The sequence below is a fragment of the Crocuta crocuta genome, unplaced genomic scaffold (assembly GCF_008692635.1).
Source record: "Crocuta crocuta isolate KB4526 unplaced genomic scaffold, BGI_CrCroc_1.0 scaffold127, whole genome shotgun sequence".
Classification (NCBI taxonomy): Eukaryota; Metazoa; Chordata; class Mammalia; order Carnivora; family Hyaenidae; genus Crocuta; species Crocuta crocuta.
Genome location: NW_027532008.1, coordinates 2,076,494 through 2,088,855, shown reverse-complemented (window position 1 = coordinate 2,088,855; position 12,362 = coordinate 2,076,494). Strand labels below are relative to the sequence as shown.

Here is a 12,362-nt window from a genome sequence, read left to right as displayed (position 1 = left end):
AAACATTAATGACAATAAGATATAAATGGGAATAGTAAAAGAGCAAAGGAAGCAAATATTTTTGCAAAATTTATTCATAGAAACTAAAAAACAGAAGTCTGGAGATAATTTAGTATAGAAATACATAGTTTATCCTTTATTAAAACTGATGTTTATATTGATGACTAAATAAATTCTGCTTAATGTATTTAGTTTAAGAAGGCATGTAATCTATTTTAGAAAAATATTTTATACTTTTACATATCTGGCCTATATTCAGCTAAGTAAAATGCTCAGTTTGGGCTATTAAAAGTGATATTAAGGTTAAAAGATCAGTCTTTAGAATATATAATCCTGAGACTCTACTGTGTTTTGAGCTTCATTCCGATATTTAGTCTTTACAGTACTCTTGAACAACTTCAGCCTTCAGCATTGGTTCTAGGTCTAATCTCCAGCTTTATCAACTCTGCCTGACCATGTAGCCTGCCTGGTAAAGGCCATCAGGAAAAGTTTTACATGGAAAGTGAAAGGTGAACAGGGTAAGTTGGAGGTAGCAGAGAAAGTGACTTTGGTTATCTGTCCATACAGTAAGGAGACGGACAATTATAGGAAGGAACTCAAATTACCTTTCCATACTTCTGGGCATAGGATCCAGTAAGAAGAGAGTGAAAGATGATGATGGTTTCATCCAAGTCCCAAAGAAATACCCGCTGAGGAAGGAAAACAGAAAAAATAATGAGTGAGCATCTTTTCTAATCACAATGGAATGAGAAAAGATATCACTAACATTAAGAAAACAAAAGTAGGGATGTTATCAATTTCATAGAAATAAAAAGAAAATATAAGAGAATACTATGAATGGTTGTACACCAACAAATAACCTAGATGAAAATGGACAACTTCCTAGAAATAAGCAAAATGCCAAAACTGACTCAAGAAGAAATGGGAAATCTGAACAGACCTTTAACTTACTGGTAAGGAGGTTGAAATCAGTAATCAAAAAGATACCAAGAAAGAAAAGCCCAAGATCAGATAGTTTCGCTGGTAAATTCTACCAAACATTTAAAGAAGATTTAACATCAATCCTTCTTGAACTCTTCCAAAAAGCTGAAGAGGAAGGAACACTTCCTAAACCACTCTATGAAGCCAGCATTGCTTGCCCCTGATGCTAAAGTCAGACAGAGATACTGTAAGAAAACTGCAGACTAATATTTCTTATGAACACTTGATACAAAAATTCTCCACAAAATACTAGCACACAAAATTCAGCAGCATACTGAAACACTGTACATCATAACCATGTGGGATTTGTTCTTAGAATGCAAGGATGGATCAACAGAAAAAAACTAATATAAGATGCTACCTTAAGAAAACAGGAAAAAGAACTCCAATGCCATCTCAACTAATGCAGGAAAAGCATCTGACAAAATTTAACACTTTCATGATAAAAAAACATTCAATAAACTAGGAATAGAAGTGAATTTCTTCACATGATAAAGACTGTATATGAAAAACACAGAACTAATACCTTTCTCAATGGTAGAAGACTGAAAGCTTTACCCCTGAGATCAAGAATAGTTCAAGTATGCCTGTTTTCACCACTTCTATTCAACATAGTACTAGAAATCCTAGCCAGAATAATTTGGCAAGAAATGAGAAAAAAAGGAACCCAAATTGGAAAGGAAAAAAGTAAAATGATCTCTGTTCACAAATGACACAATCTTATATGCAGAAAACCCTAAAGAACCCACAAAAAATTGAGGCCAAAAAATGACCTCAGCAATGAGGTATACTTCTATATACTTGTAATGAATAATTCTTTTTTTATTTTTTTTATTTCTAGGAGACAGAGAGAGAGAGACAGCATGAGCAGGGGAGGGTCAGAGAGAGAGGGAGATATAGACTCTGAAATAGGCTCCAGGCTCTGAGCTGGCAGTCAGCACAGAGCCCGACGCAGGGCTTGAACCCACGAACCGCGAGATCATGACCTAAGCGAAAGTCGGACACTTAACCGACTAAGCCATCCAGGCACCCCTGTAATGAATAATTCTTGAAAAAACTTAAAAAAGGGCAGAGAAAGAGGAAGAAAGAGAAACCTAAGCAGGCTCTGTGCTATATTCACACAGAGCCCTAGGCGGGGCTCAAGCCCATGAACTGTGAGATCATGACCTGAGCCAAAAATCAAGAGTTGTATACTCAACTGACTGAGCCACCCACATACCCCCTCCAATAGTGCTTTTAAAGAAACAGAAAACTCATCCAAAAATTCATATGGAATCTCAAGGTACCCTAAATAGCCAAAAAAATCTTAAAAAGAACAAAGTTGGAAGACTCACACTTTCTGATTTCAAAACTTATTATAAAGCTACAGTAACCAATACAATGTGGTACTTGTGTTAAGGACAGACACAAAGACCAATAAAAAAGACAAGATAGCTTAGAAATAAAGCCCTATATATATATATGGTCAATTTTTGATGAGGATACTAAGACCATTCAATGGGGAAAGTATTTCCAACAAAAGGTGCTGGGAGGGGGGCGGCACCTCGGTGGCTCAGTCCGTTGAGCATCCAACTTTGGCTCATTTCATGATCTTGTGGTCTGTAAGTTTGAGCCCCGCGTATGGCTCTGTGCTGACAGCTCAGAGCTTGGAGCTTGCTTTGGATTCTGTGTCTCCCCCTTTCTCTGCCCCTCCCCCGCTCATGCTTTTTCTCTCTCTCTCTCAAAAATAAACATTAAAAAAATTTTTTTAAAGGTGCTGGGAAAATTGGCTATCCATATGCAAAAGAATGAAATCATACCCTTACTTTACACCCTACATGAAAATTAGGGTTATCTTCATAACCTTGCATTTTTAACATTAAAAGCACAAACAATAAAAAAAAAGGATTTAGCAGCACTTGGGTGGCTCAGTCGGTTAAGCATCTGACTTTGGCTCAGGATCTCAGAATTTCATGGTTTATGTGTTCAAGCCCCACATCAGGTTGTACGCTGACAGCTTGGAGCCTGCTTCAGATTTTGTCTTTCTCTCTCTGCCCCTTCCCTGCTCACATTCTCTCTCAAAAATAAACATTAAAAAACATTAAAAAAAACAGGACTTCATCAAAATGTAAAACTCTTGTGCATCAAAGAATACTATCAAGAGAGTAAAAAGAACCCACAGAATGGAAGAAAATATTTTGCATATCATATACTTGATAAGTGATTAGTATCTAGAATATAAAAATTCCTAAAACTCAGCAAATTACCAAACAACCTAATTAAAAACTGGTAAAAGGACTTGAACAGCTATTTCTCCAAAGAAAATAATACAAATAGCCAATAAACACATATAAATATTCAACATTATTAGTCAAAAAGGAAATGCAAAAAAAAAAAAACCACAATGAGTTACCACTTCCTATCCATTAGGATCACTATTATTAAAAAAAAAAAAGGAAATAACAAGTGTCAGTGAGGATGTGGAAAAATTAGAAACCCTGCGTTTGCTGGTGGGAACATAAAATGATGCAGCTACTGTGGAAAACATTTTGTTGGTTCCTCAAAAAGCTGAACATAGAATTACCATACAATCTAGTAATTCTACTCCTCAGTTTATACCCAAAATAAATGAAAAGAGAGGCTTAAAGAGATATCTGGATGGCAATCTTCATAGCAGCATTATTCACAATTACTCAACGATGAAAAACCACTAGTGTCCATCAACAAATGAATGGGTAAACAAAATATGGTATATACATACAATGGAATATTATTCAGCCATAAAAAGAAATGAAGTTCAGGGGCGCCTGGGTGGCTCAGACGGTTAAGCGTCCAACTCTGGCCTTGGTCACGATCTCATAGTCCGTGGGTTTGAGCCCCACGTGGGGCTCTGTGCTGACAGCCAGCTCAGAGTCTGGAGCCTGTTTCGGATTGTCTCTCACTCTCTCTCAGAAATAAAACATTAAAAAAAAAAAAGAAATAAAGTTCTTCTTGTTTTAAGATTTTGAAGTTTATTTATTTTTGAGAGACAGAGAATGAGCGAGAGAGCAGGAGAGGGGCAGAGAGAAGAGGGGAGAGAAAATCCCAAGGAGACTCCACACTGTTAGCACAGAGCCGTGGGGCTCGAACTCATGAGCCCTGAGGTCATGACCTGACCATAACATAGATGAACCTTGAAAACATATGCTAAGTAAAAGAAGCCTGACACAAAATGGTAGATACTGTATCATTCCATTTATATGAGATACCTAGAATAAGCAAATTCATAGAAATGTAAAGTAAAACAGAAGTTACTAGGGAGTAGTTAGTGAGAGGAGAGAATGGGGAGTTAATGCTTAATGGGTGCAGAGTTTTTGTTTGTGATTATGAAAATTTTCTGGAAATAGATAGATAGTGGTAACAAACAATATTGTGAATTTACTTAACGTCCCTGAATTGTACATTTAAAAATGGTTAAAATGGTAATTTTTATGTTATGTACATTTTTAACACAATTGAAAAACTGAGTTCTCAGTTTTCCCCAATAAATGTATAGGACTTTAGATTTTCTTTCTTTCTTACTTTTCAGGAACAAAGGGAAAGAGAGTCCCCAGACATAGCCTCAATTTACTTATGTCTTAACACCTATCAATGATCTTTTTTTTTTTTTTTAAATGTTTTATTTTTTTTTGAGAGTGAGCGAGCAAGTGCACAAGTGGGGGTGGGGTACAGAGAGGGAAAGAGAATCCCAAGCAGGTTCCAAGTTGTTAGCATGGAGCCCAATGCAGGGATTCGTCTCATGAACCTCGAGACTGTGACCTCAGCCAAAATCAAGAGTTGGACGCTTAACCAACTGAGCTACCCAGAGGCAACCCAATGATCTTTTTTTAAAGATTTTTTTAAAGTAATCTCTATACCCAGTGTGGGGCTTGAGCTCACAACCCCAAGATCAAGTGCATGCTCTTCCAACTGAGCCAGCCAGAAATCTCAATGAACTCATTTTTAAATACAGCAACCCCTGCCCCACTAAATATTATAGAAAATCGAAAATGAAAACCAAAGAGCATAAAAACGCCACTATTATTAGTGTTTTGTATGATTTTCTAATCTTTTTAATAATGAAGCCAAATGTATGCCTGTAGTGTTTAAACACAGAATAAGTGAGTGCCAGTGGTCGCATGTGTCATTGAAGCTTGGCCTAAAGCACTCTCATCCTCTCATTTTACTTCCAGATTTCTAAATGGAGAACACTATGACATTATTTGTGGCACCCTCTGCTTTCTGAATGTGACGGAACTGTTCTTTCCGCTCTCTAGAACATAAAGAACAGCTTGTTCTTTCCCTTAAAAAGTTACCCAACTACCTAAATTCAAAAAAGCTTTTTTGATGCTTTGGTGAAATCCATCTGAAAGTAATACAGTGAGTTATGGGCGCAGAGAAATGTTTTTACATATCTCTTTTCACTTGGCCAATTTCGTTTCTTTTGCCCGGAAATCAAGGGCCATACAACAAAGAACTACAGTACCTCCATGAGTTTCATATACGTATGTATGTATGATAAACTTAAAAAATGAGAAAAAAAAGTAGGTAACTCAAATGAATTTCTTCCCATACTTCCAATTCACTGTCCTGGGAAGAGCTGGCATCAGCTTTCCTTTTTCCCCGGTTCTTGCCAGTCATATTTTTTCTGGATTGATCATCAGCGTCTTTACTTGGTGTAGTCTGGGACAAAGATGGGCTTGTCGAAGGGTCTCCTGGAAAGGAAATCCGAGACATATGGCCAGTAGTCACAGGCTATAAGAACCAGAACAGGAAGATAGACAGTCAGCATGTTTTCTGTCCTTAAGACTCATATTGCAGGGATAAAAGGCTGGAAAACCAAACTTTACTAAACAATTCAGGAATGCAGACCTAACTCAACATGGAGCATCAATAGCTCCTAGTATCACAGAGAGAGTTAAAAATAGAATTAATATATCTGTGTTTCAATGGAAGAACACAGTTACAAAGGTGTTTTGACAAAAAAATTGAACGTATTTCTCAAGTTCCCTACATCAGAGTTTCTCAACTTGGCATAACTGACATTTGGGGCCAGGTAATTTTTGTTGAGTAGATGTCCTGTGCCTTGTAGGATGCTAGGTTAAACAGTACTCCTGGCCTCTATCCACTAGACGCCAGTAGCACTCCCCACCCACGAGACAACCCAAAGTGTTTCCACACATTGCCAAATGTCTTGGGTGAATGGCGGAGGGGAGCGTGGCACAAAAAAAATCACCTTTAGTTGAAAACCGTGACTCCAGATCTGTTTACCAACTTAAAATAAAATACAGAAGGTATCAGGACATGTTGAACTACTCTATACAGATAATAATCAGCAAAATTCAGACTGGGAAATGGTATGAGATAAACAATTTGGTTTCTTCTCAAATACAGTACCTTGGGGAACAAAAAAAGAGGGGAATTTATATGTTAAAAGAGACACAAAATACATATCCACGAATTTCAACATATGGGACTTACTTTGATTTTAATTTAAATAAACTATAAAAGGAAAAACAAAACTCCTAACACGAAAACACTAGAAACAATACCTTTTAGGATCTTATGATACTAGGGAATTACTGTTGAATTATTTTAGGTGGGATAATTGGCATTGTGGTTATGCCAACAAGTATTTACTTATCTTTTAGACATATGATGCCTGGAATTTGGGGAGAGAATTGGATGTAGTTGAAATATGAGTTGTTAATGTTTAAGATATACATAAGAGGTTCATTATACTATTCTGACAACTTCTAGGTTTGAAATTCTCCATTATTAAGAAGTTAAAATTGTTATGAAGAACAAAGATATTTAGAGATATGAATTAAAAACTAAGGCATCAACACGTGTAATTATTTCAAAGTTATTTAAGTCTGAAGCAGTAACCATCTGTAACCATCACTTAGAAGACTGGTGAACACAAGGTGCACAGAAAACTGCTTTAGTTGATATAAAGCACTGTTTTTAAAAATGCATCAGTGTTAACAAAACAATAAACGGTCCTTCTTCCTGTTATGTAATGTGACAGCCAACCAGCAAATTTTCCTGAAAGATAGAGACAGATAAAAAGCATATACATATGTTTACTAACGTGCGTATAAAGGCTTTATGTCAGTTTTTTTCTTCTTTAAACCTGGACATCATAATTCACTGACATATTTCAAACCTAAATGTAAAGGTTTAAATTTGTAGGTTATATTTTATGTATTTCTCTGAGGAGGAAAGGACCATAGCTTTCTTTAGAATCTTGGAGATCCATGACAGAGGAAAAGTTAAGAACTACTGCCCTGAGGCCTTAGCAGGTGTCCAAAATATGCACAGAGTAAAACTGGAGTCATCCACTTTTTATAAAATGTGGCAACATTCTCAAGTTCCCGGTCAGAAGCACATTAAAGCTAAAGGGGAGAGTGGGAATCACAAATCGTCTTTTTCATCCTTGGTATTTTTCTGTTCATAGCATCAGGTATTACATCAGCCTGCCGATGACTCATCACATAGTCTGGTTCCAATGTTTAAATACTCCTCACCTGAGAGGGAAAGCCAGTAGCATAGTAACAGTGACTGAGACCACAACAAAATGATCTGCACTATCATCAGTTGAATGAAGTGCCCATAAGCCAAAGTTTTTAGAGCAATGACGCTTACCAGAAGAAAGTCTCTGTGCTGTAGGCGCGGGTACCATGACACTAGATTTCTCGGCCTGGTATGTGGCTGCTGCTAATGTGGTACTCTCAGCATCACTGTTAGTCTGGCCTGTGACTCCAAAGCTGGAGCTGGGGTAGCAGGTCTGGTACTGACTCTGACCGAGGATAGTATAGGTGGGATAGTCCTGGGGACCGAAAGGAGTAAGGGAGAAAAACAAGACTCTTAAAGCAAAAACTGATTTCAACACAAGAGACTTTCATGTCCCTCTTATTCATAGTCATTTTCCTAAAACATTAATTAATTTGGCTTCTCATTTACCCCATCTATAGCTTCCATCTAAATCACTGATTTCCAAAATGCATTCTGTGGAAACCTAAGAGTCAAGAGGAGATACTTCAGGGGCTGTCTTTGAAATGACCAGAAGGATGAAAGTGAATGCCCCTTTTCTACTTAAACAGCTTTCCTTTTTTGTTTGTTTGTTTTTTTCTATTTTAGGTTGGGTTTTTTTTTTTTTTTCTATTTTAGGTACTGAATTTCTGCACAGAATTTTGGAAGATTCTACTCTTTAAGGAGTTTATAAACAAGTGCACTAGATGCTAGTGCTAAGAACAGATGAGCTTAAACAAAAAAGCACATTATCCCGCATAACCCCCCTCATTAAGGTTTCCCAGGTTTTTTTTTCCCCCCAACACAAAAGGTCTATTTATTTTGACAAGGAAAAAAAAAAAATAGTGGCTCTGAGCAGCCCTCAGCTGTGGCAAGCACCCCGTGGACGCCTGCTGTGCCTTGGGGTCTGTCCACAGCTCTCAGAGGGCATGGAGCAAAGTGTTTTCATGTTTTTGGTTGTTATTTATTTATTTACTTATTTATTTATTAATTAAATAGTTTGCTGTCAAGTTGGTTTCCATATAACACGCAGTGCTCATCCCCACAAGTGCCCTCCTCCAGGCCCATCAACCCCCTTCCTCTCCCCCCACCCCCATGTGCCCTCAGTTTGTTCTCAGCATTCAAATTCAAGCGTCTCTCATGGTTTGCCTCCCTCCCTCTCCCCCACTATTTTTCCCCTTCTCTCCCCCATGGTCCTCCATTAAGTTCCTCCTAATCTTCTTATACATGCAAACATATGGTATCTGTCTTTCTCTGCCTGACTTATTTCACTCAGCATAACACCCTCAAGTTCCAACCATGTTGCTACACATGGCCAGATTTCATTCTTTCTCATTTGCCATGTAGTATTCCATTGTATAGATAAACCACATCTTCTTGATCCATTCATCAGTTGATGGACACTTAGGCTCTTCCCATGTTTTGGCTATTGTGGAGAGTGCTACTATGAACACTGGGGTACATGTGCCCCTATGCATCAGCACTCCTGTATCCCTTGGGTAAATTCGTAGCAGTGCTACTGCTGGGTCATAGGGGAGTTCTACTGTTAATTTTTTGAGGAACCTCCACACTGTTTTCCAGAGGGGCTGCACCAATTTACATTCCCAACAACAGTGTAGGAGGGTGCCCATTTCTCCACATCCTCGCCAGCATCTAGAGTCCTCTGATTTGCTCATTTTAGCCACTCTGAAGGTTTCCCAGTTTAAAATTGAGCATCTCTCTTTCTTTTTAAAATAATCAAGTTTTCTTTAAATATGAAGTTTCTTTAAAATATCTGGAGGGAATTTTTGATTGTTTCATAAGCACACACACGTCAAAATGTATCAAACTGTAAATTTAAATCTATGTAGATTATATATCAATTATACATTAATAAAGCTTTACCAAAAATGCCTATGATGTATAGCTCAAATATATACCTTAAAAAATTTCCACTGATACTGATGTTAGTAACAAGTAGGAAGAAGCTAATCAACTAGACCAATTATAAATGGTACTGAGCATCTATCATAAACCAAATACAACTCAGTGTGTGTATCCATGTATGAGCAGGAGAATGCAACATTAAAGAAAAGAATAAGCTGGGGGCACCTGGGTGGCTCAGTCAGTTAAGCATCCAACTCTTGATTTCGGCTCAGGTCATGATCTCACAGTTTGTGAGAATGAGCCCTGTGTCAGTCAGGCTCTGCACTGACAACGTCAGCTTGCTTGACCTCTCTTTCTGCCCCTCCCCCACCATGTACACTCTCTCTCTCAAAATAAATAAACAAACTTAAAAAAAAAATAAGTTGTACTGGTTGAATTTAAGGGAGTTAAAAATCTAGCAGGCGAAGACAAAAAAATTCCAACAAACTGGCAATAAATTCTATGTCAAAGGAGTGAAATACAGAGGAAGACAACTATCACTGCAGACTGTGGTAGTCAGAGAGCTTTCTGGGATAAACAGACAGAGGGACTAAGAGGATGAATAAGCCCAGAAAAGGTTTTATTAAGGGACCAGAGTTGCTGAGTCTGGTTGAAACAAAGGATCTTGCAGGCGTGAATGAATTGTGCAAGGCCACAAATGTGACTTGGATTCTTTAGGCGATATATAGTTTGTGCGGGGGCAGGAAATAGGGACTATCAAAATTGAACCAAATAGGGGCGCCTGGGTGGCTTAGTCGGTTAAGCGTCCGACTTTCGCTTAGGTCATGATCTCGCGGTTCGTGGGTTCGAGCCCCGCGTCGGGCTCTGTGCTGACTGCCAGCTCAGAGCCTGGAGCCTGTTTCAGTCTGTGACTCCCTCTCTCTCTGACCCTCCCCTGTTCACGCTGTCTCTCTCTCCTAGAAATAAATAAAAATATTAAAAAAAAAAAAAAATTGAACCAACTAATAAAAATGTACAAAAAGATTCTGTGCATGGGTACCTGGATGGCTCAGTCGGTTAGGCATCTGACTTTGGATCAGGTCATGAAATAAGTCAGGCAGAGAAAGACAGATCTCGTGGTTCATGAGTTCGAGCCTCACGTCCAGCTCTGTACTGACAGCTCAGCGCCTAGAGTCTGCTTCAAATTCTGTGTCTCCCTCTCTCACTGCCTTTCCCCTGCTCATGCTCTGTCTCTCTCAAAAATAAATACACATTAAAAACATTTTTTTAATTAAAAAAATGATTCCGGGCAGGTGACTGATAGGGTAAAAGTGGACTTTTGAGAAAATTAATCAGGTAGTGTTTTAAAATCTTTTAAAACACTTTTTAACATTTATTTATTATTGAGAGACAGAGAGACACAGAGCATGAGCAAGGGAGGGGCAGAGAGAGGGGGAGACACAGAATGTGAAGCAGGCTCCAGGCTCTGCTGGGCTGAGGCTCAAGCCCACGAACTGTGAGATTACGACCTGAGCTGAAGTTAAGACGCTTAACCGACTGAGCCACCCAGGCGCCCCCCCCCAAAATTGTTTTTTAGTAATCTCTAACTCTTCACATGGGGGCTCAAACTCATGACCCTGAAAACAAGAGTTGCACGCTCCACCAACTGAGCCAGTCAGATAGTATTTTAGAAAATGGATAGGTACAGGGAAAAACTGGAGATTAGATGAACAATGAACTATGGTAATTCAGGATTAAAGGGGAAAAACTAAAATAAAATGGTTGGATTAGGAATGGGTGAGGAAAAATACTGAAAACTGGTCTGGTTTGAGGCCTAGCTTCATTTAAAAATGGTCTCGTTGATACCTGAGAAGTCACAGGGAAAAGTGGTTTTACTTTTTTGGAGGACAAGGAGACAAAAAAACATGGAATGAAAGGCTGGTTTTCGCTATGATGAACTTAGGGAAATAGCAGGACATTAAAGAATAAAATGTCCATGAATCAGCAGGAAGCCTGTAGATATCATGGGGTCAGTACTAGAATGTTCATTTTGGAGGTAGTATATGGACATGTCCACAAAACAGGACCAAAAAGAAAACCTACGAAAGGTAGAGACATAAATGGTACACTGATGTATATCAGAAACTCAATAATTTGTGAACTATACGAATGAACAAATGCAGGAACAGTCAAATGTAAAAAGATGAACCAGTTAATGAACCATTAACTGTAATGTTAATTATAGCCATAAAAAGAGATTCATGGAGAAAAGATTCATCGCCATAGAAAAAACAATAAAAACATAACAACAAAAACAAAAATCCCTAAAACACTGAAGATATTACCAGTGATCTAAACATAGTTAATAGAACAGTGACCAAGACCAGACCATAAAGAATTTACAGTGGAATGAGTGGCTAAATGAAAAAAGTAGAAGGAACATTCATTCCACAAATATTTATTATGTGTCTTTAATGTGAGTACCAGGCATTTTTCTCAACTCTTGGTATATATGAGTGAACGAAACTGAAAAATAAATCCCTATTCCTATGGAGCTTACATTCTAGTAGGAATGGGGTAGGAGGCAGACACATGTAGTAGGTAGAGGAGCAGATAGAACCATATCATTCAGAGGGTTATTAGCATAGTAATGAGAGAAACGGATGGCAGCCTGAGAAGCCATCCAGTGTCCTAGTTTTGGTTGTTTTTTAGGTTGGCAGATTGACCATGGAGAGAAGAGAAGAGCAAGCTTGATGAACCATATCAAATAGGATGACAGGCACAGTACCTGGTTTGAGATGCTGGAAACGGCTGCTGCTGGAATATTGGCCATTGTAGATGAAGTGGATATCAGGCTGGCATTTGTGCTTGAAGCTATAGGATTGAGAATGTTAAATGATATTAAAGATATCATGTAAAAGGCTAGAAGAAATTCGAAGTATACCGTGTCTTAAGTAAACAGATCTACAAGGAGATAAAGAACACTGGCAAAGGAACAACTACTA

The 12,362-nt window shown here is 38.2% G+C and overlaps 1 protein-coding gene across 5 annotated transcripts in view; it reads right to left on the bottom strand.

The window, feature by feature from the left end:
- EYA3 (EYA transcriptional coactivator and phosphatase 3) overlaps positions 1-12,362 on the bottom strand; it is a 93,956-nt gene that overhangs the window by 25,029 nt on the left and 56,565 nt on the right. For all 5 annotated transcript variants that reach the window (XM_077775474.1, XM_077775476.1, XM_077775475.1 and 2 more), the window contains 4 exons: positions 12,146-12,231; positions 7,627-7,810; positions 5,554-5,693; positions 606-689 (listed from right to left, as the gene is read on the bottom strand). In XM_077775474.1, coding sequence (XP_077631600.1) covers positions 606-689; positions 5,554-5,693; positions 7,627-7,810; positions 12,146-12,231 — 494 coding nt within the window. The remainder of the gene's footprint in view (positions 1-605; positions 690-5,553; positions 5,694-7,626; positions 7,811-12,145; positions 12,232-12,362) is intronic.